At 36.5% G+C, this 23,149-nt stretch overlaps 1 protein-coding gene across 1 annotated transcript; it reads left to right on the top strand.

Annotated features, from left to right (window-relative positions):
* The first annotated feature begins 1,189 nt into the window (after window positions 1-1,189).
* Window positions 1,190-22,134, top strand: MINAR2 (membrane integral NOTCH2 associated receptor 2). Its single transcript, XM_002744632.6, has 3 exons — window positions 1,190-1,398; window positions 16,973-17,200; window positions 21,829-22,134. The coding sequence occupies exons 1-3, from the start codon at window positions 1,234-1,236 to the stop codon at window positions 22,006-22,008; spliced, it is 573 nt and encodes a 190-aa protein (XP_002744678.1). The 5' UTR covers window positions 1,190-1,233; the 3' UTR covers window positions 22,009-22,134.
* Window positions 22,135-23,149: the final 1,015 nt, after the last annotated feature.

The following is a 23,149-nucleotide window of genomic DNA, read 5'->3' as shown; positions in this document are numbered from 1 at the left end:
ACCCCCTCTTGTTTATTGCTGTGAAGAAGATAAGTACTCTCCAGTGTCTTGCTTGATTCAAGAACATTCTGGCTGCTGAATCTTGTAAGCCGTACAGCACTCTTCTGAGATCCAGTGCTGATACATTCCACATGTAACCCCACTGCCCCTGGAAGAGAAACTTTCCTGCTGAGTCAGAAGGGTTTATAGAGATGCGAAATTAACATACAACCTATGTCTTTCAGAAACTGCTAATAACATCTCTCCTTTGCCTTCTCACAAGTGGGAAAGTTTCCACTCCCTCCATATAGAAATCCAAACTTTCCCAGTGAGACGTATGGGTCATATAAAGCAGAGTGCCTTGCAAAGAGAGCATATCTCCATTGAAGTCATCACCACTTGCTGGCTGGCTATAACTGCCTGCAGCCTCACTCCCACCACCTTGGCTCTCTTAATAGCACATGAGTTCACTTAGAAGAGCCTGTCATCCAAACTCAGCAGCCATGATTTTTGGGGGCTCCAAATATGCCATGTGAACACCAAAGCACATTCTTCAGAGCACATACAGCTAGGAGCAGAGTTAAAGGGACCTAAGACAGTGAATGAGTCAAGGTAGTAGATTGGGGCACTAAATTATTGCAGCAAACTATGAACAAATTCTTGCCATTTCCATCCTCAGAACAAAGCTGACAACCTAAACCTGGTTAGGTTTCACAGGAGTTGCAGCTCTGGGAGTCAAAACATGAGAAGAAACACAATCCCCCATATCACATGTGAGGCTGCGGAGGCAGGGCCTAGTCAGCTCAGCAATGTTTAAAGAGAAAAATCAAGCAGTGTCTCTCTATACGTGACTGTTTCCTGTGCTCCACATTGTGGGCTGGAACACTGAGATCTGGCAGCCTTTATTCAAACAATAGTTTCCCTAAACTTGTTATTTCTAATTCTGAAAGAAGAGATACTAAGTGCTACACATATTTAATTCTTTCATCCTATTAATTTTAATGAGCGCAGCCCCAACTGTTCCATTCAAGCACCCTTAACGTACATGTGCGTGAGAAAGGTAGGGCAATGTACTTGCTGCTTTGTTTCTTTGTCCCTGTACAGTGATGTATCATTTCAAGAGTAGTGGCTGCGTGCAGCTGACAGACCTGGTTTCAGATGCCATTCGGAGCATCCTCAGGCTCATTAATAATGAAGGCCTCTGACAGGAGCCGTTTTGCCTGCCTTTGTTTTCCACTGTAGGTGAAGGGAGACATGGATCTCTCTGTTTTGCCAAATAACAATCATCCTGACAAATTCCTGCAGCTTGATGTAAAGTCTTTAACGAGGAGCTCAGCCCTCCTTCAGGCCAGCCTGGCAAGGTATCCGTGTGGAAATTATCCTGCTGCACAACACTGGCAAAACCTTGTCTACTCGCAGGTAAGATCTAAGGGCACAAAAATACCAGGATGGGGGCTTGTTTCTTTCTTTCTCTCTGCCGTTTCATCCTTTATGAAGGTGGCTACTCTGTCTTCCAACTTAGTCTTTCGCTATTCCTTAACATTAGAAACTTTTCCTCAATATCTTTATAAAATATGTGAATTCTCTCATTCATTAATTCCCCTCCAAGCATTAGTTTCTCTGCCGATCCTCATTTTAGATTTCATGTGGCCCTTATTTACTCCTTCCCTTCAAACATTTTCAAATGAATTATATTCACACAAAAGGCTTGCGGGGGGGAAAAACTCCTGTCTCTATCTTTTGGTGTAATCTAAGCATAAAGCATCAGAAGTTTATGTTGTGGGCATAAACAAGCCTCTAAAACAGCTGGAGATCTTGTGTCTGCCTCCCTTACGCTAGCTCCCTTGCATAGCATACACAGACAACAACAGAACAATGGAAACCTAATCATTGAAGGAAAAAAATAACAGTGAACTCTCCACCTTGAGAAAGTGTTAGTTATTATTACAGATATTCTTATTTTCCACAAGTGTCTGTGTAGACAAGACATACCAATCAGACCTTCAAACCCAATGTAGGTTTTATTTCTCTTTTCGTTTGCATTTTCCTTCTTTTTGCTGACCAAAACAGAAGAATAAAACTGTGATGAGTTCCATCTGCTGAAATAAACATAAAGGCCTTAACTGTTGCACAGCTAATGAAACAGAAATAACCTTTGTTTTAAAACATGAAGGCTAATGGGGTTAAGAATTAGTCAATTTAGAAACAGAAAGAAGCATTTCATTACAGAACAGATGTGACTGACCTACAAACCCCTGCAAGTCATTAAATCCTTTGGAGTCGTTCAAATTCCCTGAACAGAAATTTGTTTTCTTTTAAGAACAGTTGCTACTCATGATTCCTGGTGTAAAGTGACTCCTTTGTGGTATGTTTGTGGGCTCCTTGGGACCTTTATCATGAGATCATTCAAAATCAAGTACACTCAAATGATTATGTAAGTGTTTCCTCCACCTATGAGGATTTTAATTTATTTCCATTGTAAGGCAGCCTATTATGACAACTTGCATTTTTTGAATTTTGCATCAATCACTTTGGTAATCCTCAGACCCTTCAGTCGTTTCATACCCAGCCATGTTGTTGTTGTTTTACTTGTAGGTGTTCTTTTTTTCAGTTTTAAATGAAATGAAATTCCTCCCTTTTTCCTCCTTATTGTTTATATCATAGAATAAAATGATTCAAAAATCAGTTCAGAAAACTTGGCCCTTCTATGCTATGCAGTTTAGTCTAAGAAAACATATCCAATAAATTCCTTTGAGGTTGGAACACATTGATCTAACATCTTTTGTTTGGTACTGAAGTTGACCTATTTCCTTCATGTGGAACTTCACAGTTTAAAACTGTTGAATGTTGTTCCTAAACCCAAATGAAATGCAAATTTTTAAAAGACAATTTTTTCTACAGGCTCCATTGGGTGGAAATAGTTATTCAAAGAAAAACCAAAGGGGTAAACCTCTGCTTCATAGGTCTTTGAATATGTGTTGTCAATCATTATAAACTTAAAATAAACTTGATTTAGTTATCCTTTTATCCTAAGAAGAAATGTTAAATGACCTAGAGAAGGCCAGTGTACTAACTGGGCATTAATAATGCATGGAGAGAGGCAGGACAGTACATCAAGTACAAATTCAGATAATCAGGTAGGTGTGGCACAAAGTATGAGTAACAACAATGATATTCACTACTTCATTTTGCAATGCATCATTAAATAATGCTCTTTTGGGGATATAAAATCTATGATTGATATATTCATTGGATAAAATAATAAATGTCATAGGAATGGCCATATAGAAGTTTTAAATATTTGCCATGATACCTGGAAGAAGACACTGAATATACAAGCATATTGAGGTGTTAGGCACACATAAGGTGGTAGCTACCAAAAAGTTCTTAATTTAAAGCTCTCACTCTACTGGGGAGTCAGTAAGTCAATGGGCAGAACATGGAATAAAGAAGTTAGACACTTGGTTTCTTATCTCAAATTCACAATAAACCAGTTTTAGAGACACCTATCATGGCCCTTAATCAATTCATGCCTCAGTATTTCCACTTGCAATATTAGGATAATATTTATTTTATATATTTCCCTAAAAGTGAGAGCAAATGAAATATGAGGTAAAAACAATTGAGAGCCATATTTTCCTATAAAAGAGCATGAATATGTATGCAAGTATGTACATGTGGATTGTTATTTATATCAGTATTTCAAAATGTATTTAAGTAATCCTTTTATTAGAATGTATTAGCAGATAATCCCATTTCCATTATTTTATAAATATTGTGGATGAAGGGGTGTGTGTGTGTGCACACATGCATGTGTGTGCACCTGGTGGTTGGGAGGATGTACTCCATACATATGTCAACCTGTGTGACTAACCCAAGCAGTAGATATAATACCACATGAAATCTACACATACTCCAGAGTTGTGTCAACTGATCCTTTCTTCCCACACCACACAAGTGCATGGTGTTTGGCATACAGACTGCCTTATGGAATGGCAAAGCACTTAACCTGCAGTCACTAAATTTAAACAAGGGGTAACTCTGCAGTTAAAACGGAGATACCCTAGATTGGAAATGTCAAGTTGAATTCTTATATATGTATGCATTTTATATCAATGATTTATCATCTGATTTTTAAAATTCACTTTCCATTTTCAGAGAAAATTCTCCAGACCATTTTTTTATATGAGCGAAAGCAATACCATTCAATCTATTTCTTTCTTTCTTTTCTTTTTTTTTTTTCTGAGACAGAGTCTCACTCTGTCACCCAGGGTAGAGTGCAATGGCGCAATCTTGGCTTGCTGCAACCTCTGCCTTCCAGATTCAAGTGATTCTCGTGCCTCAGCCTCCCAAGCATCTGGGATTACAAGTGCTCGCCACCATGTCTGGCTAACTGTTGAATTTTTAGTAGAGATGGGGTTTTGCCATATTGGCCAGGCTGGTCTCAAACTCTCCACCGGAAGCGATCCAACCCCCTCAGCTTCCCAAAGTGCTTGATTACAGGCATGAGTCCCTATGCACAGCCTCAATCTAGAAAATTAAGCAGTGATGTTCTCAGTCAAGTCAGTAACCAGGAACATTGTAATTCCCATCTATGTAGATACTCAGGTCTCCCATATTTACAGAGAGTATACACAGATATTTATTTGATTCTACCATATTTATACTTTTCCTTAAATTCTTTCACCAGAGAAATAAAGAAGCTTCACAATAAATTGTATGTCAGTGCTATAAAGAAGCATTCACCAAAATCTAATGTTTCTAATTGTTAAAACAATTTGGGGGATGTATCTAATGAAAGCATTTAGAAATGTATTCCAAATATGTCTGCCAACCCCTTTATGAAACAAGTAATGAAAAGAAAAGCTGATTAAAAAAAATTAAGTGATAAAATATGTGTTTTTCAAACAACACCATCCAAAAGTAGGCAAAGAATACAAACAGACACTTCTCAAAAGAAGACATTTATGTGGCCAATAAACATATGACAAAAAGCTCATCACTGGTTATTAGAGAAATGCATATCAAAACCACAATGCGATACCATCTCATACCAGTTAGAATAGCGATCATTAAAACATCAGGAAACAACAGATGCTGGAGAGGATGTGGAGAAATAAAAACACTTTTACTCTGTTGGTGGGAGTGTAAACTAGTTCAACCATTTTGGAAGACAGTGATGATTCCTCAAAGATCTAGAACCAGAAATACAATTTGACCCAGCAATCCCATTACTGGTTATAAATTATTCTAGTATAAAGACACATGCACATGTATGTTTACTGCAGCACTGTTTACAAGAGCAAAGACTTGGAACCAACCCAAATGCCCATCAGTGATAAACTGGATAAAGAAAATGTAGCACATACACATCATGGAGTACTATGCAGCCATAAAAAAGAATGAGTTCATGTCCTTTGCAGGGACATGGATGAAGTTGGAAACCAGCATTCTCAAAAAACTAACACAGGAAGAGAAAACCAAACACCGCATGTTCTCACTCATAAGTAGGAATTAAACAATGAGAAAATGTGGACAGAGGGAGGGGAACATCACATACCAGGTCCTGTCTGGGGTTGGGGGGCTAGGTAAGTGATAGCATTAAGACAAATACCTAATGCATGCAGGGCTTAAAACCTAGATGATGGGTTGATGAGTGCAGCAAACCACCATGGCACATGTATACCTATGTAACAAACCTGCACGTTTAGCATGTGTATCCCAACCTTAAAGTTTAATTAAAAAAAAAAAGAAATTCAAAGAGCAAGAAAGAAAAATGTGATTTTCTTTTTCATTTATTGTGGTGGGTCTTAATTTTCTAATTAGCAGTTCCATGTGAGAATATTTTCAGACTAATTTTTTTGTTGTATCTAGCTTCTAGCACATCAGTTTCAGAATCAAGGAGCATTCCAGACTAAACCTGTGAGATGGAGGGAAAGGCTAAGTGTGAGAGGCTGCTCTTCCATTGATTTCTAGACAATGTCATTTACTCAAATTATTTCCTAATCATCTTTCTGCACTGTTTTTCAATCCAATCACACTCTTTTTCCCATAAATTCAAAAGTCTCTCCTTTCTGTCATGGGTTTTTTTTTGTGTGTGTATAACTGTATTTCTTCTGTCTTTGAAAGCACATCATGCCCTCCTAAAACTGTCTCTATTTTCAATCTTCCATTTATTATGTTGTAAAGAACAGTCCTGGGGCCAGGTGCCATGGCTCATACCTGTAATCCCAGCACCTGGGAAACCGAGGTAGGCAGATCACTTGAGGCCAGGAGTTCAAGGTTGGACTGGCCAACATGGCAAAACCCCATCTATACTAAAAATACAAAAATTAGCCTGGCATGGTGATATGGCCTTTAATCCCAGCTACTCAGGAGACTGAAGCATAAGAAATGCCTGAAGCTGGAAAGCAAAGTTTGCAGTTAGCGAAGCTCACATCACTGCACTCCAGCCCAAGCAACAGATCAAGACTCTGTCAAAGAAGAAAGAGAAAGAAAGAAAGAAAAAGAAAGAAAGAAAGAAAGAAAGAAAGAAAGAAAGAAGGAAGGAAGGAAGGAAGGAAGGAAGGAAGGAAGGAAGGAAGGAAGGAAGGAAGGAAGGAAGGGACAGTGCTGCATGATGTAATAGTTTCTCCTTTCTAAGCTTTATATTGAATGAAAGTGTGGTACTTTCCCTTCCTTAAACCTTATAAAAAAATTAAGTCCAGGTGGATTAAAGATTTAAACATAAGACCTAAGACCATAAAAACCCTAGAAGAAAACCTAGGCAATACCATTCAGCATTCAGCATATAGACATAGGCAAGGACTCATGACTAAAACACCAAAAGCAATGGCAACAAAAGCCAAAATAGACAAATGGGATCTAATTAAACTTAAGAGCTTCTGCATAGCAAAAGAAACAAGCATTAGAGGGAACTGGCAACCAACAGAATGTGAAAAAAATGTTTGCAAGCTACCCATCTGACAAAGGACTTATATCCAGAATCTACAAAGAACTAAAACAAATTTGCAAGAAATAAAACAATCCCATTAAAAACTGGACAAAGGATATGAACAGATACTTTTCAAAAGAAGTTTGGCCAACAAACATATAAAAAAATGCTCCTGATCACTGGTCATTAGAGAAATGCAAATTAAAACCACATTGAGATACCATCTCATGCCAGTTAGAATGGCGACCATTAAGTCTGAAGACAAAAGATGCTGGAGAGGATGTGGAGAAATAGGACCACTTTTACACTGTTGGTGGGAGTGTAAATTAGTTACCGTTATGAAAGACAGTGTGGTGATTCCTCAAGGACCTAGAAATAGAAATTCCATTTGACCCAGCAATCCCATTACTGGATATATACCCAAAGGATTATAAATTGTTCTATTATAAAGACACATGTTCATTGCGGCAGTGTTTACAATAGCAAAGACCTAGAACCAACCCAAATGCCCATGAATGATTGACTGGATAAAGAAAATGTGGCACATATATACCATGGAATACCATGTAGCCATAAAAAAGAATGAATTCATGTCATTTGCAGGGACATGGATAAAACTGGAAACCATCATTCTCAGCAAACTAACACAAGAACAGAAAAACAAACACCACATGTTCTCACTCATAGGTGAGTGTTGAGCAATGAGAACACATGGACACAGGAAGGGGAACATCACACACTGGGGTCTGTTGGGGGTTGGGAGACTAGGGGAGGGATAGTGCGGGGGTGGGGAGATTGGGGAGGGCTAATATTGGGAGAAGTACCTAATGTAGGTGACAGGGGAATGGCGGCAGCAAACCCCATGGCAAGTGTATACCTATGTAGCAATCCTGCAAGATTTGCATATGTACCCCAGAACTTAAAGTATAATTAAAAAAAATTTTAAAAAAAGAAAGCATGGTACTTTGCAGGTGCTTATATTATCTAGGAATTAGATTGATAGCATCATCAGTTGTTCAGTGTACCAAGTTATACTAAATTTATAGGATTCAGGAATTAGCCTTGGATGGTATATTCCCAGAAATAACACCTAAATTGCCCCATCAAACTGTCTTATTTGAGACCCAAATGCCTCTGGCACAAAAGCATGTATTAAAGGTACCTCATATGTCATAGTACCACGTGTAAGCACCCAAAGCCCTGGTTATATGCAGGGAAGGGCAGGAGATAAGGTTTCAGAAAAGCCTGCATCATATTAAGGAGGGTCTGTGGGCTTTGTGTAAGATTTTGAATTTTATCCTGAAATTTTTGAAGCATCAGTGAAAAAGTTAAGCAGAAAAATAACACAATCAAATATGTGCTTTATAAAGCTTGCCATTCCAACAATTAAGAACAGAAATTTTGTGTTCACAAATGAGCTGATTTTCTGTGAAAGTTTGTCTATGTGCTCACATATGAAATACACACAAAATGCCTTGTTTTCATTAAGATTACGATAAGCATTACTCTGAATGTATAGATCAAAATGGGGAAAATACAAATCTTTATGGCCTTTATTCCCCAATCCATGAACATAATATATCATTCTATTTATTCAGTTCTTCATATAGCCTTGAATAATGTTTTATAATTCTCCACAAAGAACTATTCCATGTAATTTGTTAGGTTAATATCTAAATACTTATTTTACTCTTGATAATAGTACCTTTTAAGTCTTGTTTTATAATAGAGCAGCATACTATAGATCATTAGATACTGATTTTGAATCCAGGAAGTGTGTTAAAATCTCTTGTTTTGCCTCTGAACATCCCTGTAGATAATCAGGTCATCTGCTATTTGTTTGATTATTCATAATCCTTATTTCTTTGATTTACTTATGTTTCTATGCTTTTTGCAATGCTTTGAGCTTCCACTGCAAAATTATTTGGACATTGTGATTACTAGCATCCTTGTATTAATTTTGACACTAAAATACATGTTTCTAATATTAAACCATTAAGTAAACTCTGTTCTGTAAATTTGGGGGCCCATTGGCTTGATTAACTTAAGAAAATTTTATACCAGTTCTAGTTTACTAAGAGAGTTTGCTTTGAATATGTTTGAATATTTTGAAAGCTTTTTCTGAACAATTATCTTTTTCTAAACTTTTTCTGAATTATTCAACTTTTTCTAAACTATTTAATGTTTTTTTCCTGTTAATGTGGTAAATTTCATTAATATTCTAATATTAAACCGTCCTGTTGGTATAACCTCTTTCCCTGGTAAAAATCTGTTTTATCTTGTTATGTATAATTTGTATATATTGTAGGATTCTGTTCATCAATATTGCATTTATAATTTCCCATCTAAATGTATAAGAGAAATTGGCTTTCTTCTTTTTTTTTGAGACGGAGTTTCGCTCTTGTTACCCAGGCTGGAGTGCAATGGCGCGACCTTGGCTCAGTGCAACCTCTGCCTCCTGGGTTCAGGCAATTCTCCTGCCTCAGCCTCCTGAGTAGCTGGGATTACAGGCACACACCACCATGCCCAGCTAATTTTTGTATTTTAAGTAGAGACGGGGTTTCACCATGTTGACCAGGATGGTCTACATCTCTTGATCTTGTGATCCACCCGCCTTGGCCTCCCAAAGTGCTGGGATTCAATTTTTTTTTTTACTTTCCTCATATGAAGTTTATACTAACTTCAAAAGTGACCTGGAGATTGTTCCTTCTTTTCCTATTTTTCTGGAAGAATTTGGCTAAGGAATTATATATTTTGAAAATGATAGAAGTTGACTGCAAAAATCTCTGGCCTGCTGTTCTTTAATGTTTATGAAATTTTTAGTGTATATTTTAAAAATGAATATTTTCTATTGTTTAATAAAGAGGTCCATATATGTCACTTAAACAAACATTTTTATTTTATGGTTCATATCTTCTTTATCCTTTTTTTTTTTATAAGTTATGGGTACAGGTGTTATTTAGTTACATGAGTAAGTTCTTTAGTGGTGATTTGTGAGATTTTGATGCACCCATCACCTGAGCAGTGTACCATATTTGTAGTCTTATTTTTTCCTCACAATCAATTTATTTCCCAAGCCCATATAAAATAATTACAATATACAATGAAAGAAACCATATTCCTTAGGAAAAAATCTAGAATTGTCTCTGGAAACTTTCTAAGGTCAGGATTATGAGATAGCAAATTCATGATTCTCTGAATCGTTACTTGTGTGTTTTTCTTTTTTTCTTTTTTTCTTTGAAGGAAAGAAAGAAAGAGAAAGAGAAAGGGGGAGAGAGAACAGGAGTCTTGTTCTATTGCCCAGGCTGGAATGCAATCAAAAATAGGTATTAAAAACCTCTTTTATGCCAATAATTGTGCTTAACAGTGGAGACAGGAAGGAATAAGGGAAGAAAATAACGAACAGCCAACCAATATTTCATTTAAGTCTGTTAGATGCTATGCAACTGCTGAAGAGTGATTTACTTCCAATTATGTGGTCACTTTCCAAATAGGTGTAATGTGATACTGAGAAAAATGTCTGTTCTGTGGACCTGGGTGAAGAATTCTATAAATATTCACTGAGTTTACTAGTTCCAGGTCTGAGTTCAAATCATAGATGTTCCTGTTAATTTTCTATCTCATTGATCCGTCGAATATTAACAATGTGGTGTCAAAGTCTCCCGCTATTATTGTGCGGGAGTCCAAGTCTCTTTATAAGTCATTAAGAACTTGTCTTCTGTATCTGGGTGTTCCTATATTGGGTGCATATATATTTATGGTCATTGACCCTTGTTGTTGCATTGATCCTTTTACCATTATGTAATGTTCTTCTTTGTTTCTTTTAGTTTTTGTTACTATTAAAGTCTATTTTGTCAGAGATGAAAGTTACAACTCCTATTTTTTTTTCTCTTCATTTGATTGATAAGTCTTCCACCAACCCTTTGTTTTGAGTCTTTGTGTGTCCTTGCTTATAATATGAATCTGGATACAGTGTACCGATGAGTTTTGACTTTTTATTCTATTTGCCTGTTTGTATCTTTGATTGGGGCATTTCATCCATTTACATTTAGGATTAATATTGATATTTGTGAGTCTAATATTGTTATTTAATGCTAGCTGGCTATTTTTCCCATTAGTTGATATAGATTCTTCATTATGGAGACACTCTTTACCTTTTGGTAAGTTTTTGGGATGACTGACACTGGTTGTTCCATTCTGTGTATAGTGCTTCTTTCAGAAACTCTTGTAAAGCAGGCCTGGTGGTGATGAAATCTCTGAGTGCTTGCTTGTTAGTAAAAAATCTTATTTTTCCTTCATTTATGAAGCTTAGTTTGGCTAGATATGAGATTCTGGGTTGAAAATTCTTTTCTTTGAGGATATTAAATATTGACTGACACCTACTCTCTTCTAGTTTGTAGGGTTTCTGCTGAGAGATCTGCTGTGAGTCTGATAGGCTTCCCTTTATGGGTAACCTGACCTTTCTCTCTAGCTGCCCTTAGAATTTTCTCCTTTATTTCAATCCTGGTGAATCTAACGATTATGTGTCTTGGGGTTGCTCTACTTGAGGAATATCTTTGTGGTGTTCTCTGTATTACCTGGAGTTGAGTATTGTCCTGCATTACTAGGTTGGGAAAGTTTTCCTGAATAATATCCTGAAGAATATTTTCCAGCTTGGATTCATTCTCTTCATGACATTCAGGTACACCTATCAAATGTAAATTAGGTCTTTCACATAGTCCCATATTTCTTGGAGACTTTTCTCATTCCTTTTTACTCTTTCTTCTCTAATCTTCTCTTCTCATTTCATTTCATTAAGTTGGTCTTTGACCTCTAATATCCTTTCTTCTGTTTGATCAACTTGACTGTTAAAACCTGTGCATACTTCGTGGAGTCCTCATATTGTATTCTTCAGTTCCATTAATTCACTTATATTCCTCTCTAAATTGTCTATTCTCATTAGAATTTGGTCAAACCTTTTTTCAAGGTTCTTAGTTTCTTTACATTGGGCTAGGACATGTTCTTTTTTTTTCTGAGATGGAGTTTTGCTCTTGTTGCCCAGGCTGGACTCCAATAGCGCATTCTCGGCTCACCACAACCTCCACTTCCTGGGTTCAAACGATTCTCCTGTCTCAGCCTCCCAAGTAGCTGGGATTACAGGCATGTGCCACCATGCCCGGCTAATTTTTTGTATTTAGCAGAGAGAGGGTTTCACCATGTTTGCCAGGATGGTCTTGATCTCTTGACCTTGTTATCCACATGCCTTGGCCTCCCAAAGTGCTGGGATTACAGGTGTGAGCCACCCATGTTCTTTTAACTCACACAAGTTTTTTGTTATCCACCTTCTGAAGCCTGATTCTGTTAATGGAATGCATTTGTTCTCCATCAGGCCTTGTTCCCTTGTTGATGAGGAACTGTGATCCCCTGTAGAGGAAGAAGCATTCTGATTTGGGGTATTCTCAGCCTTTTTACACTGGTTTCTTCCCGTCATTGTAAGTTTATCCACCTGTCGTCTTTGTAATTACCGACTTTCAAATTAGGTCTCAAAGTGGACGTCCAACTTGTTGATTCCCAGCACCGGAATCTGAGCAATCCACTGCATCAGCTAAAACAGCAGCATTGACTCATGGTGCTTTTCTGCCCAGGAATCTCCGGTCTGGCTTCCTTCTTGAGTCCCTTTTTCAATCAGCTGAATAGGTGACTCTGCCCTCCCGAAGCTCCAAACGTTGACCAAAAAAGGACCCAGTCCTGTTTGCACCAAGAACCGCAACACTGGGGTGCCAGCAAAACTGCCACACCAGCCACAAGAGTCGCACTGGTGACCCATGGGGCTCCTCCACTGGGAATCTCCTGGTCTGTGAGCAACAAAAATTCATCTGAAAGTGTGGTGTCCTCTCATCCTTTGCGCTTTCACTGGGAGCTACAATCCTGAGCTGCTAGTAATCAGCCATCTTGGATCTCTCTTCATATTTGTAGTCTTCTATCCCTCACCCCCCTCTCACTCTTCCCCTCAAGTATCAGTGAGACCATACAATGCTTGGTTTTCCATTCCTGAGTTACTTCACTTAGAATAATAGTCTTCATCTCATTCAGATTCTTTATTCTTAATGATTGTTTTGCATGCTTGAGAAAAACTACATGTATACATTTCTCCTTGTAATTATTTTAAGTTCTACTTTATAAATGTTGAGACTATTTTATTAGATACATTCAAGTTTAGAATGATAGTACTTACCAATGATAACTAACTTTATTCATTTCTAGCAACCTTCTTTATATCTAGCAAAGTTTTTGACCTTGTCTATTTCATCTAATGTGTATGTGTGCTGGCAGGAGTGGGGAGGTGTATTTTTGTTTTCTTGGTGGTTAGTCAAGCTAAGTTATGTCATGGAAACAAATATACCAAAATGTTTAGTAACTTAATAAAACATATGTCTCCTTCACACAAGATCCTATGTAGATATTATAGATGTCCTAGAAGACTCACTTCCAAGCAGAATCCAAGCTCCTTCCTTCTTGGGGCTTTACAATATCTATTAGGCTTTAAATAAGAAAGGGAAGGGTAAGCCAAGGTTCATGCCAGGAATTTTACCCAGCAAGCTTGAGTTTTATTAAGTTTGCTGAGCATCTAGTAAGGATTTTTCACAGTATTTGGTTAACAAAAACACACACACACACACACACACACATATATATATATATATATACACATACATATGTGTATATTTATATATAATAGTATATGAATATATTATATATGCCACATGGATCACCTAATATATACATATCATCATATATGTATAATCATCTTCTGCTATATACAGCACATTGACAAGAGTTCTGAGATGTGTATAGTGTCACAAAAAAGGAAAGTGAACCAAAAACTTGTGAAAGATTTCACGGACCAGGCTTGGAAGTGATCTTTCATCCCCATGTCATTGGACATAAAACAAGTGGTCCCAATATAAATACAAAAAAAGTCTTGGAAAAGCAGATATCCTCTGTGCTTAGGAAGTGGAAACAAAATTAGTGAGCATTTAGTCAGTCACAACACCCAGTTCTCATTGTTTACATTTGCCTAGTATATACTTTCATATTTTTTTAACTTGAATTCTTTCTGAGTCTTTATATTTTAGGCATGTCTGTTGTAAATATTTTATAATTTAATTCACTTTTTAAACTCTGTTCTGACAATCTCTGTCATTTCAATAGGGAATTTAGTCCATTTACATGAAATGTGATTACTTATAATTATATTTCTGTTTCTAAGATTTTCCACCTGTGTACTTTATTTGTAGTCTTTTTATGGATTGTTTATCTTTCATTTTTTTCCTACTTCTATGCTCACTTAGAAGCTCTAAATTCTTTCTCTACTTGTTAGTAATATCTCTATCTCCTCACTGAAATTATTTCTTAAAATTTTCTAATAAAAAAAATCAGTGTTAAACTTATGACACTCCAGTGTTCTCATTTCTCTTATTTTAAAATTCACAATTTAGCAATTATTATTATCTCTATTTCACCTAAATCAATGCTTGCCTGGATTTACAGATATATTTATCAATTTTTTATTTCTCTCTTTCTCTCTCACAACATTTCTCTTGTATCTTAATTTTTTCCTTCTGTTACCAACTTTTTCTTCCTGAAATACAGTTTTAGAGTTTTTACAATGACCTATTAAATGTGTACACTTAATTTTCTTTGTCCACATATGCCTTCTATCTCACTCTCTTTATTGAACTATAGTTTACTTCACATAAAGTGTGTAATGATTAAAATGTATATAAATGATAAATGGACAAAGGTATGCTTAATGAAAAGTCTAAGTAAGCTTTGAAGTGTTACCATTTTAAAATAAATATTTTAAAATGTAATTTATTTTAGTGGCCAATTAATTAAAATAATTGAATTACTGTTGAGGTTTCTTCTGGTAAATGTATTTTCTTGTGCAGTAGAGTGAAGGGTTTTGTGTTGTTGATGTTCTTAAAGCTATGTTTTAAAAAAAAATCATCAAGATACAAGTAAAGCTCAACCAAAATTAGTATTGCCTATTTCATGATTGAATTCATAATAAATTTATACTACTAATTTTCCTTTGCATGTCTTTCAGACATAAAATTCACATGCAGTGCAAAACTATGTATTGCTATGTGCTATAACAAACATCACAACTTTCAAAAATATCATCTAGAGATAAAGGTTTGAATGTTCTTTTAGAATGTATCTCTGAGTATTTTGCTATTTTTATACATTACATTTTCTAAGTCTATATACATTGTAATAGAGTGTGTAATGTTTTTTTCTTGACCTCCTCAAAAGTATATTTTCATTTACAGAGCTTTCTTATTTAAGAAACTTAAGCAACAGTGTAAAGACAACCTGACAAAGTCAATTCGTCAATGTCAGGAGAATTATCCCTCTTCAGAGATGATCAAAGATGTCTAGCCTTGAAGGAAAAAAACATAAGTAAAAATTTGCTAAGCTCATAGTTAAATTTCTTATCAAATTATTTTTTGCTCAATTGAGAAACATTACTTTTGAAGCAATCTATCTTTAAGATAAATGCTAAGCTAACAAGAGTAATTATATTATTGCAAACTTCAGTTTTATAGAATATAAATTGAGTTTGAGCAGTCCAAGGACTTATAAAAGTCAGAGAGGATCTGAAAGTTGAGCTCTAACTATTTGAAAAATGAACGGATTAAGAAAATTAGGGAAACCCAACACCGAAGAGAATGTGAATGGTTTTATCTACATGACTTTTTTTCCCTGCCAGTTGTTTCAGAAGGAAACTACATATAACAGTTTACAACTTTAGCTTATATAATATAAATTAATGTTGCCTATATACACCAATAAACGTCAGCATCAGAGTATTGATAATCATAAATATGACTCAGAAGAATAAAGCTCCTATTAATATTCTCTATTTTGGGTGTCTGAAATACGTGACATACATTTACTGAAAAAGATCTGTAAATTAAGGAAATGAGCCACTTGTTTTCAAAGACTAAAGATTATCTGAAATTAACTCATGTGAAATTCCTCTCTTGATGCCCTAGGACAAATGAAGCATGACTCTATAAGCTTTTTTTTTCTTCTCACTTTGTATTTGACCAAGGAACAAATTTTAATTTCCAAAATGAACAAATTTTCAATTTCTACCTTCATGATAACTTGATATACTTAAGAAAAAAACAAAACAAAGTAAAAATCTGAAGGTCAAGTCAGACACAGAAAAGCACACATTATATAATTTTATTTATATAAAATATGAGATGAGTCCAAATTAACCTATGGTATTAGAATTTGGGCACTATTATAGTTACGCTTTGGGCAGGGGGAGGGAGAGTGACTGGAAAGGAGCATGATGTGTGCTGGTAATGTTGTGTTTCTAGGTCTGGGTGTTGAATCTCGAGTTTGCTTGGTTTGCAAGAATTTACAGAGCTATGTATTTATATTTATGCATATTATACTTTAATAAAAAAAGATTTTAAAAACTTGAAAGTCAGTAACAGAGGTAACAGCCAGTCTTTACACACAGATGCTAAATTACACCGACAGTACTAAGTTGGCTTAGACCTCAAAGCTGTCTGAAATGGGAGCCATGATAGTAATTGTGAAAGTTGAGGTATATCGCTAAACTGTCTTTTAATTTTGACTTTGCTGGATTAACATAGCAATATTAAATATTATTTTTATAAGTCATGGAATATAAAGATAGAGAAATAAAATGTCATTAAATCTCAATGCTGAGAAAAGTTGACTTTGTTCAGAATTCCACTGTTTGAATTAAAGAGATTAACCTCTAATTTGTAGGCTCTTTCTTTGTAGTTATAAAACAGCACTTTAATTAGTGATTAGTAAAGCTGTTCAAGATCACACACCAAAAAAAAAAAACTCAATCAATGTTGGATTTCTAGGTCAAACAAAACCCGAGAATCCTTTTCTCATTCATTGTCCTAATCTGTTGGATTTCTGTGCAAAATCAGCACATTTTCAGGTACGGTTATCTTACACTGCATTCCCTATTATCAGAAGGCCTGTTACTAAGAGATGTCTTGTCTCTTTGCCTCTTAGAGAGAAAAGAATAATATTGCTGCTCAACGAATTAGGGGATCCAGTGCAGAGAGCCTTGTCACTGCTGATAGCCCCCCACCATCCATGTCATCAATTATGAAAAATAACCCACTCTATGGTGACCTAAGTTTGGAGGAAGCTATGGAAGAAAGGAAAAAGAACCCATCATGGACCATTGAGGAATATGACAAACGTTCCCTGCACACAAACCTCTCTGGACATCTGAAGGTACTCAGAGCTAAGAGTCACCCTCTTCAACTGATAAGAGAGATCAGTCAAATAATCCTAAGAGAAAGGGTTATTGAAGTGACGGTTATTCTTCACTAGGCACAGAATCTCCAGATTTCAGAGCATTCTGGCCTCTGGCTTTTCTTTCTCCCTCCTACTCCTAGTCAGTATTTGTGTTTATTTCTTTTGAGTTTTACAGTTTTAATAGTTACTGGCAACTGTACAGTGTAGAGAAGAAAAAAATTATGTAGCACAGAACAAAGTTTTTCCAGGAGAGTAAAAGTTTTTTTTTGAAAATTAATTTGCAAGATTATATTTTCTAGTAGTTTATGCACATTTATGTTCATGAAGACATAAAAGCTGATTCCCTATTCTACATTTATTTGAAAATATATATTAAGTGTTCTGTGTTAGGCACTGAGCAAGAAAGTTCTCATCAAAGATTATTTTATCTCAGCCCTCTCGGTGATTTAAGATTGCAGATTTACATTTTGGTCATATTTCTGTGTCTCAGTAACAAAACAAAACAAAAACATTTCAACAGAGGAAAAGTATGCAATGAACTCATTCACCCAGCTTAAACCCAACAAAAGTTGTTCTTTCTTTCTTTGCCCCTGCTGGTGTCACCTCACCACATGACAAACTTCGAAATACCTGAATAGCAAGGAAGCAGCCAGCCCTCTGTTTTCTGAATGGACTGGATTCCAACCCAGCTTTGGCTTGTCTCCACCTGCCCTCGGCCAGGAAGGCCTGTCATTTTCCAAGCACATACTCTTCATTTAAAAATGTTTATTGGTGCTAAGCCCCATACCTTAAGCACTAGATAATTTTCCTTCTTATATTTTTGAAGAGGACAGCACCCTGTCTCCTTGAATCCTACTCACATTTTTTACAATTTCAAATATGTACTACCCAAAAGACCCACTGTGCAGAATCTTTGAAGTTTCTTAATCTCTTACTAGATTGAATGTATCTCCTCCTGTATGTAGCCTATTTTCCAGAGAAGCTTACATAACAGATGCTCTCCACAGAAACAGTAATCTTGTTTCTTTTCCCTTCTTTCTTCTTTTTTGAAATCTTGCATTGCTTACCAAGAGTCTTAAAGACATCTAAAAAGTCACCCCTACTATTGAAAAAAATAATTATTTATTTTACAAACATTTCTTGACCATATGTTAAGGCTTCTTCCTTTTGCTGTTTACATGCAAAATAAGGGAACTATGGAAGTGGATGTCACTGTCTCTACCCTCAAAAAGTTGATCTAACTAAGCAAATTAACAGACAATAACTATAGAACAAGATAAAGGAAGGTGATGATAATAGTAACAAATAGTGCCATGCAGTGTTCTCACTCATAAGTGGGAGCTGAAGAGTGAGAACACATGGACACAGGGAGGGGAACAACACACACTGGGGCCTGTGAGCGATGGGAGGCAAGGTTGGGTTAGAGTCCAGTCCATTTAGAAAACAAATACCTAATGCAGGTGGGTCCTAAAGCCTAGATGACGGGCGATGGGTTCATAGGTGCAGCGCCACCATAACACGTGTATAACTATGTAAGAAACCTGCACATTCTGTACTTGTATCTTAAACTTACTTAAAGTAAAAAAAAAAAAGTACTCCCAAAGTTCCATCATCTACTTTACCCATATAACAAACCTATACCTGTAACCCTGAACCTAAAATAAAAGTTCACACACAAAAAAAGAAAACACCTTTTTCCTCACATTTGCCAATACTGGTTATTTTTCAAGTAAATTATCAATGATTGGGGAAAATGGTAACTCATTTTTGCTGATTTTCATTATTCTGATTACCAGGCAAGGCTGAATATTCTAGTAAAAGCATAAAACTTGTTCACTATAAATATTAGCCCAAATTAGGATTAGTTTGATAGTACATAATTATCTCCTGTTAAATGTTGCTATAGGCTTACCTATAATACCCTTCATTCTCAGTCCTAAGAAATTGCTGATTTGGTTTTCTGCTCTTTCTTTGTGGAATTAATCCATCATCTCCATTGCCAGCAGCAGCACCATCAGTCAGGCTTCCTGATAATTCCATGTTATTACTTCGTGCTTCTTTATTTCTTCTTCAACCTTGAACGGAAGTTTGATATTAAGAATGGTTATTACTTTATACGACGAAAAGAAGTTTTTGTTTCACTGAAAAGAAATAAAGAAGAAAATTTAAAAAGAAAAGAAAGTCCTATCTAGGATAGGAAAGGGACACAAATCACATTTGATTATAAAAAGACATCATGAAAAAGCAAACTTATGATGGGCTTGAAGGATGTATAGAATTCCAAAAGATACAGATGGTTTGCCTAAGTGGGAACGCTCTTTTATCAGGAGTAGCAAAAGCAAAGATAGAAATATAGGAGCTAGGCTGGGCGCGGTGGCTCAAGCCTGTAATCCCAGCACTTTGGGAGGCCAAGGTAGGTGGATCACGAGGTCAAGAGATCAAGACCATTCTGGTCAACATGGTGAAACCCCGTCTCTACTAAAAATACAAAAAATTAGCTGGGCATGGTGGCACGTGTCTGTAATCCCAGCTACTCGGGAGGCTGAGGCAGGAGAATTGCCTGAACCCAGGAGGCAGAGGTTGCGGTGAGCCGAGATTGCGCCATTGCGCTCCAGTCTGGGTAACAGAGCGAAACCCCGTCTCAAAAAAAAAAAAAAAAAAAAAAAAAAAAGAAATATAGGAGCTATAGATTAAGTAATAGAATAATGAGAAAATAAGGCTAGGAAATAAAGCTAAAAAAATGTTCAAATGTTAGGTTTAGGAAATTGAATATTATTGGCAATAAGGAGTATTTTTTTTAAGCTGGGCTATTACATGAGTCATGTTTAGGAAGAATGAACCATAAATACAATAAGTGCCATATTTTGCTAGAATCAGGACATGCTCCCTCCTCCACCCAGTCCTCTGTGTGCACTCTCCGTCTCCCCAAAGCCGTGGACCCTGAGGTCTGAGGCGTGTTTACAGGCCTCAGGAGGTTATTTGTCAGCATTAACTTCCTGAGGGAAGCTTCTGGAAGCTATAACTTTTGTTTTCATTAGAATTTCTTCCTATACCTTATTAACTCAACTTTCACCTCCATTCCTATGTCTCACAGAGCCCCCTAACTTATTTTCTGAAACCTTGGCACTACTTGTAGGCTATAAACTCAAGTCCCTGTGGTTCCCTCCCATTTTTCTAAGTGGCTAAGAGTTTATAAGCCAGAGAAGAAAAGAAATCCATATTTAATTATCAAGGAAAGCTAGAAGCAGAATGTAAGACAGGATAGTATCTATTAGTGAAGCTCTTAGCAGAGAACAGACAAAATGCAGGCCTCGGATTAGGACACAAAATGAAGGATAAGAGTGAGGTAGATGAGGATTTTTAAATCATTATCCTTCTGCACAGATCAGCCAGATTTGATTTTAATATTTTAGCATTTCTACGACTAAGCAGTTTAAACTAGGACCAGTGTAATGGGAGGATCATATTGCCATCAACAAAATATATTGTCACTTTCTATTAATACATGCATGCACAGTCCTCTCCTAGCAGTGCACCTGTAAGTCCAAAGCTAGTTCATTGACCCCTGAGGCTGATAAAGGAAGCTGGCTGTGCCACAGTTCAGTGGACTTTAAGTCTACTGAGACTGGAGAGGCAAAGAGAGGGTGGGCAGTTCACTGTAAGCCATTACAATAAAGCAGGTGAAATATAATGAAGTATTAAGCTAGTTTGTGAAAGCAGAGATTGAGTATTCATTGTAAATTTGTTGCATATAAGGCATAGACACCAAATCTACAGCACCAAAACATAGCAAGAGATGTAAAAGGAAAAAAATGTATTTTTATAAATGTATAGTCAATAGAGTTTGCAGGTGATTTATCAGGTACAGGAGATCAGGTTGACTTGATAATTCTATGGGACCAGAGGGAAAGATGAAGTCTGTGAAATAAAGAGAGACATGGGGAATAAATAAGAGTGGATGTCGGGAAGAATATAATGGGCCCCTTTCTCAGGAGATCAAACAGTTTCTGCATGCCAGACATGTGGCAGCCCTCTACAAGGAAAATCAGTGGGTCAAGAGTCATGGAAGAGACTCCTGATTTTTAGTCCTGCTACTTCCATGGAAGTCAGCTTCTGGATTTACTGATAACCTCACCAAGCATGTTTATTCCTGCCAAGCAGACAAAAATCAAACCTCAAAGGTTCATCTAAAGCAAAGAATTTTCACTTGATTTCAACTTACTATGCTGAATTACATGCACTATTTATAGGATGTGAGAAAAACTAAATTGGCTACAATATGATAGAAACACCATTGTGTTTCTGACCCTCCAATGTGAACAATTTAATTAAAGAATCAGGAAAGCCTCCTAATTAATTCTGATGCAGACATACAAATTGGAACTGCAGGGATTCCTTGTGAGCCAGGAGACTGTAGCTGCATATTTATGCTATTCAAGGAAGCTTCCTCTCGCTCATGTGAGCCATGACATTGAAGCCTTGCTCAGGACAGAGTGAATATGGACCTTCAGTCCCCATGACAGTGTCTTGTTCTGCAGTCTCAATTAATTTGTAACACTGACTGATTACTGATTAATCATATTCTCCGTGTAATTTTCTTTTAGGAAAATCCTAATGACCTGCGGTTTTGGTTGGGAGACATGTACACACCAGGTTTTGATACTTTATTGAAAAAGGAAGAGAAACAAGAGAAGCAATCAAAATTCTGTCGTATGGGTCTGATTTTACTTGTCGTTACCTCCATCTTGGTTACCATAGTGACTATTATTACTTTTTTCACCTGAGGAAACTGCCACCATCAGAGCTATTTTAAATTTCCTAAAAAATTTTTCTAGATAAACATTTGCAGCTTCCCGAAAAAAAATAACAACAACCAAAAACATGTACATCCAGTATGAATGGATTGTTGATTGTACTATTAAATGTAATTGTCTTGTAGAATGTGAATGTCACATGTGGTGTGATGGCTTCTGTACTTTGTTCTATAAAAGCTTTGTAAGACTTCCAGCCTGAGCTTTGTCCTTTGGGAAGCAGGAATTCTGAGGACCACAGTCACAGAAGAGTCACTATATACAACCCAAATCAAGTATCTGGATAGGGAGCAAAACAGTATCAAAAATTGTCAGCAGCTTTGTTTTCATAGTTAATCTGTATTAACCATGTTTTAAAGATACTGTTAACTCTTTACTACCTCATCCTCCTGTAATCATCAGAAAAGTTTGAGCAGATATTTTTTTTTCCAACTGCTGGGTAGCTGGCAAAAATCTAGTTGTGCTGCCAACTGAGTTAGATTCATTCCCTGTTTTATTTTCCTATATTTCTGTTTAAGTCAGAAATAAAGGAAGGAGGGAACTATCTTATTGAAATCTGTTCTTATATCCCCAGTAATCATCTATAATGTCCCAATTTCATGCTGCTACTTTAATAGAATTAAACTTGCACAGGCCATAGTTACAAAATTAATTACGTTTAGATCCAATTTATCCAAATTGGCTACTGTGACCCCTGGTGGCAGTCAATGTGTATATATCGCCAACCATGGTCTAGGTTGGGGGTCCCTGGGAAAGCAGAGGGAATACCGCTAAGAGAACATGGTGTAAAGCCTAACTGCTACTTGCTAACAGACTCTGGCAAGTTATTCTCTCAGAGAAGGAATGATACCACCTGCCCAAGAGGGATGGCCAAAGGACCAAATACAAAACAGGTATGAACAGTATCTGACTCTTAATAAGCAGTTTTTAGTTAAAGGCAGTTGTTATTATTAATTTGTGCTAGCTAATTGACAACCTGAGCTTACCTTCCATTGTCTGCAGGACATGGTTCTGGTCACAGATGGGGAATCAAGTCACTGCTCTTTCTTTCCTTTTACAACATCCTCTCCTAAGCCCTCATTCCCACTCCTTTCTCATCTTAAAACACCCAGCC

The sequence above is a fragment of the Callithrix jacchus genome, chromosome 2, assembly GCF_049354715.1.
Source record: "Callithrix jacchus isolate 240 chromosome 2, calJac240_pri, whole genome shotgun sequence".
Lineage (NCBI taxonomy): Eukaryota > Metazoa > Chordata > Mammalia > Primates > Cebidae > Callithrix > Callithrix jacchus.
This window is presented reverse-complemented; position numbering and strand designations above follow the sequence as displayed.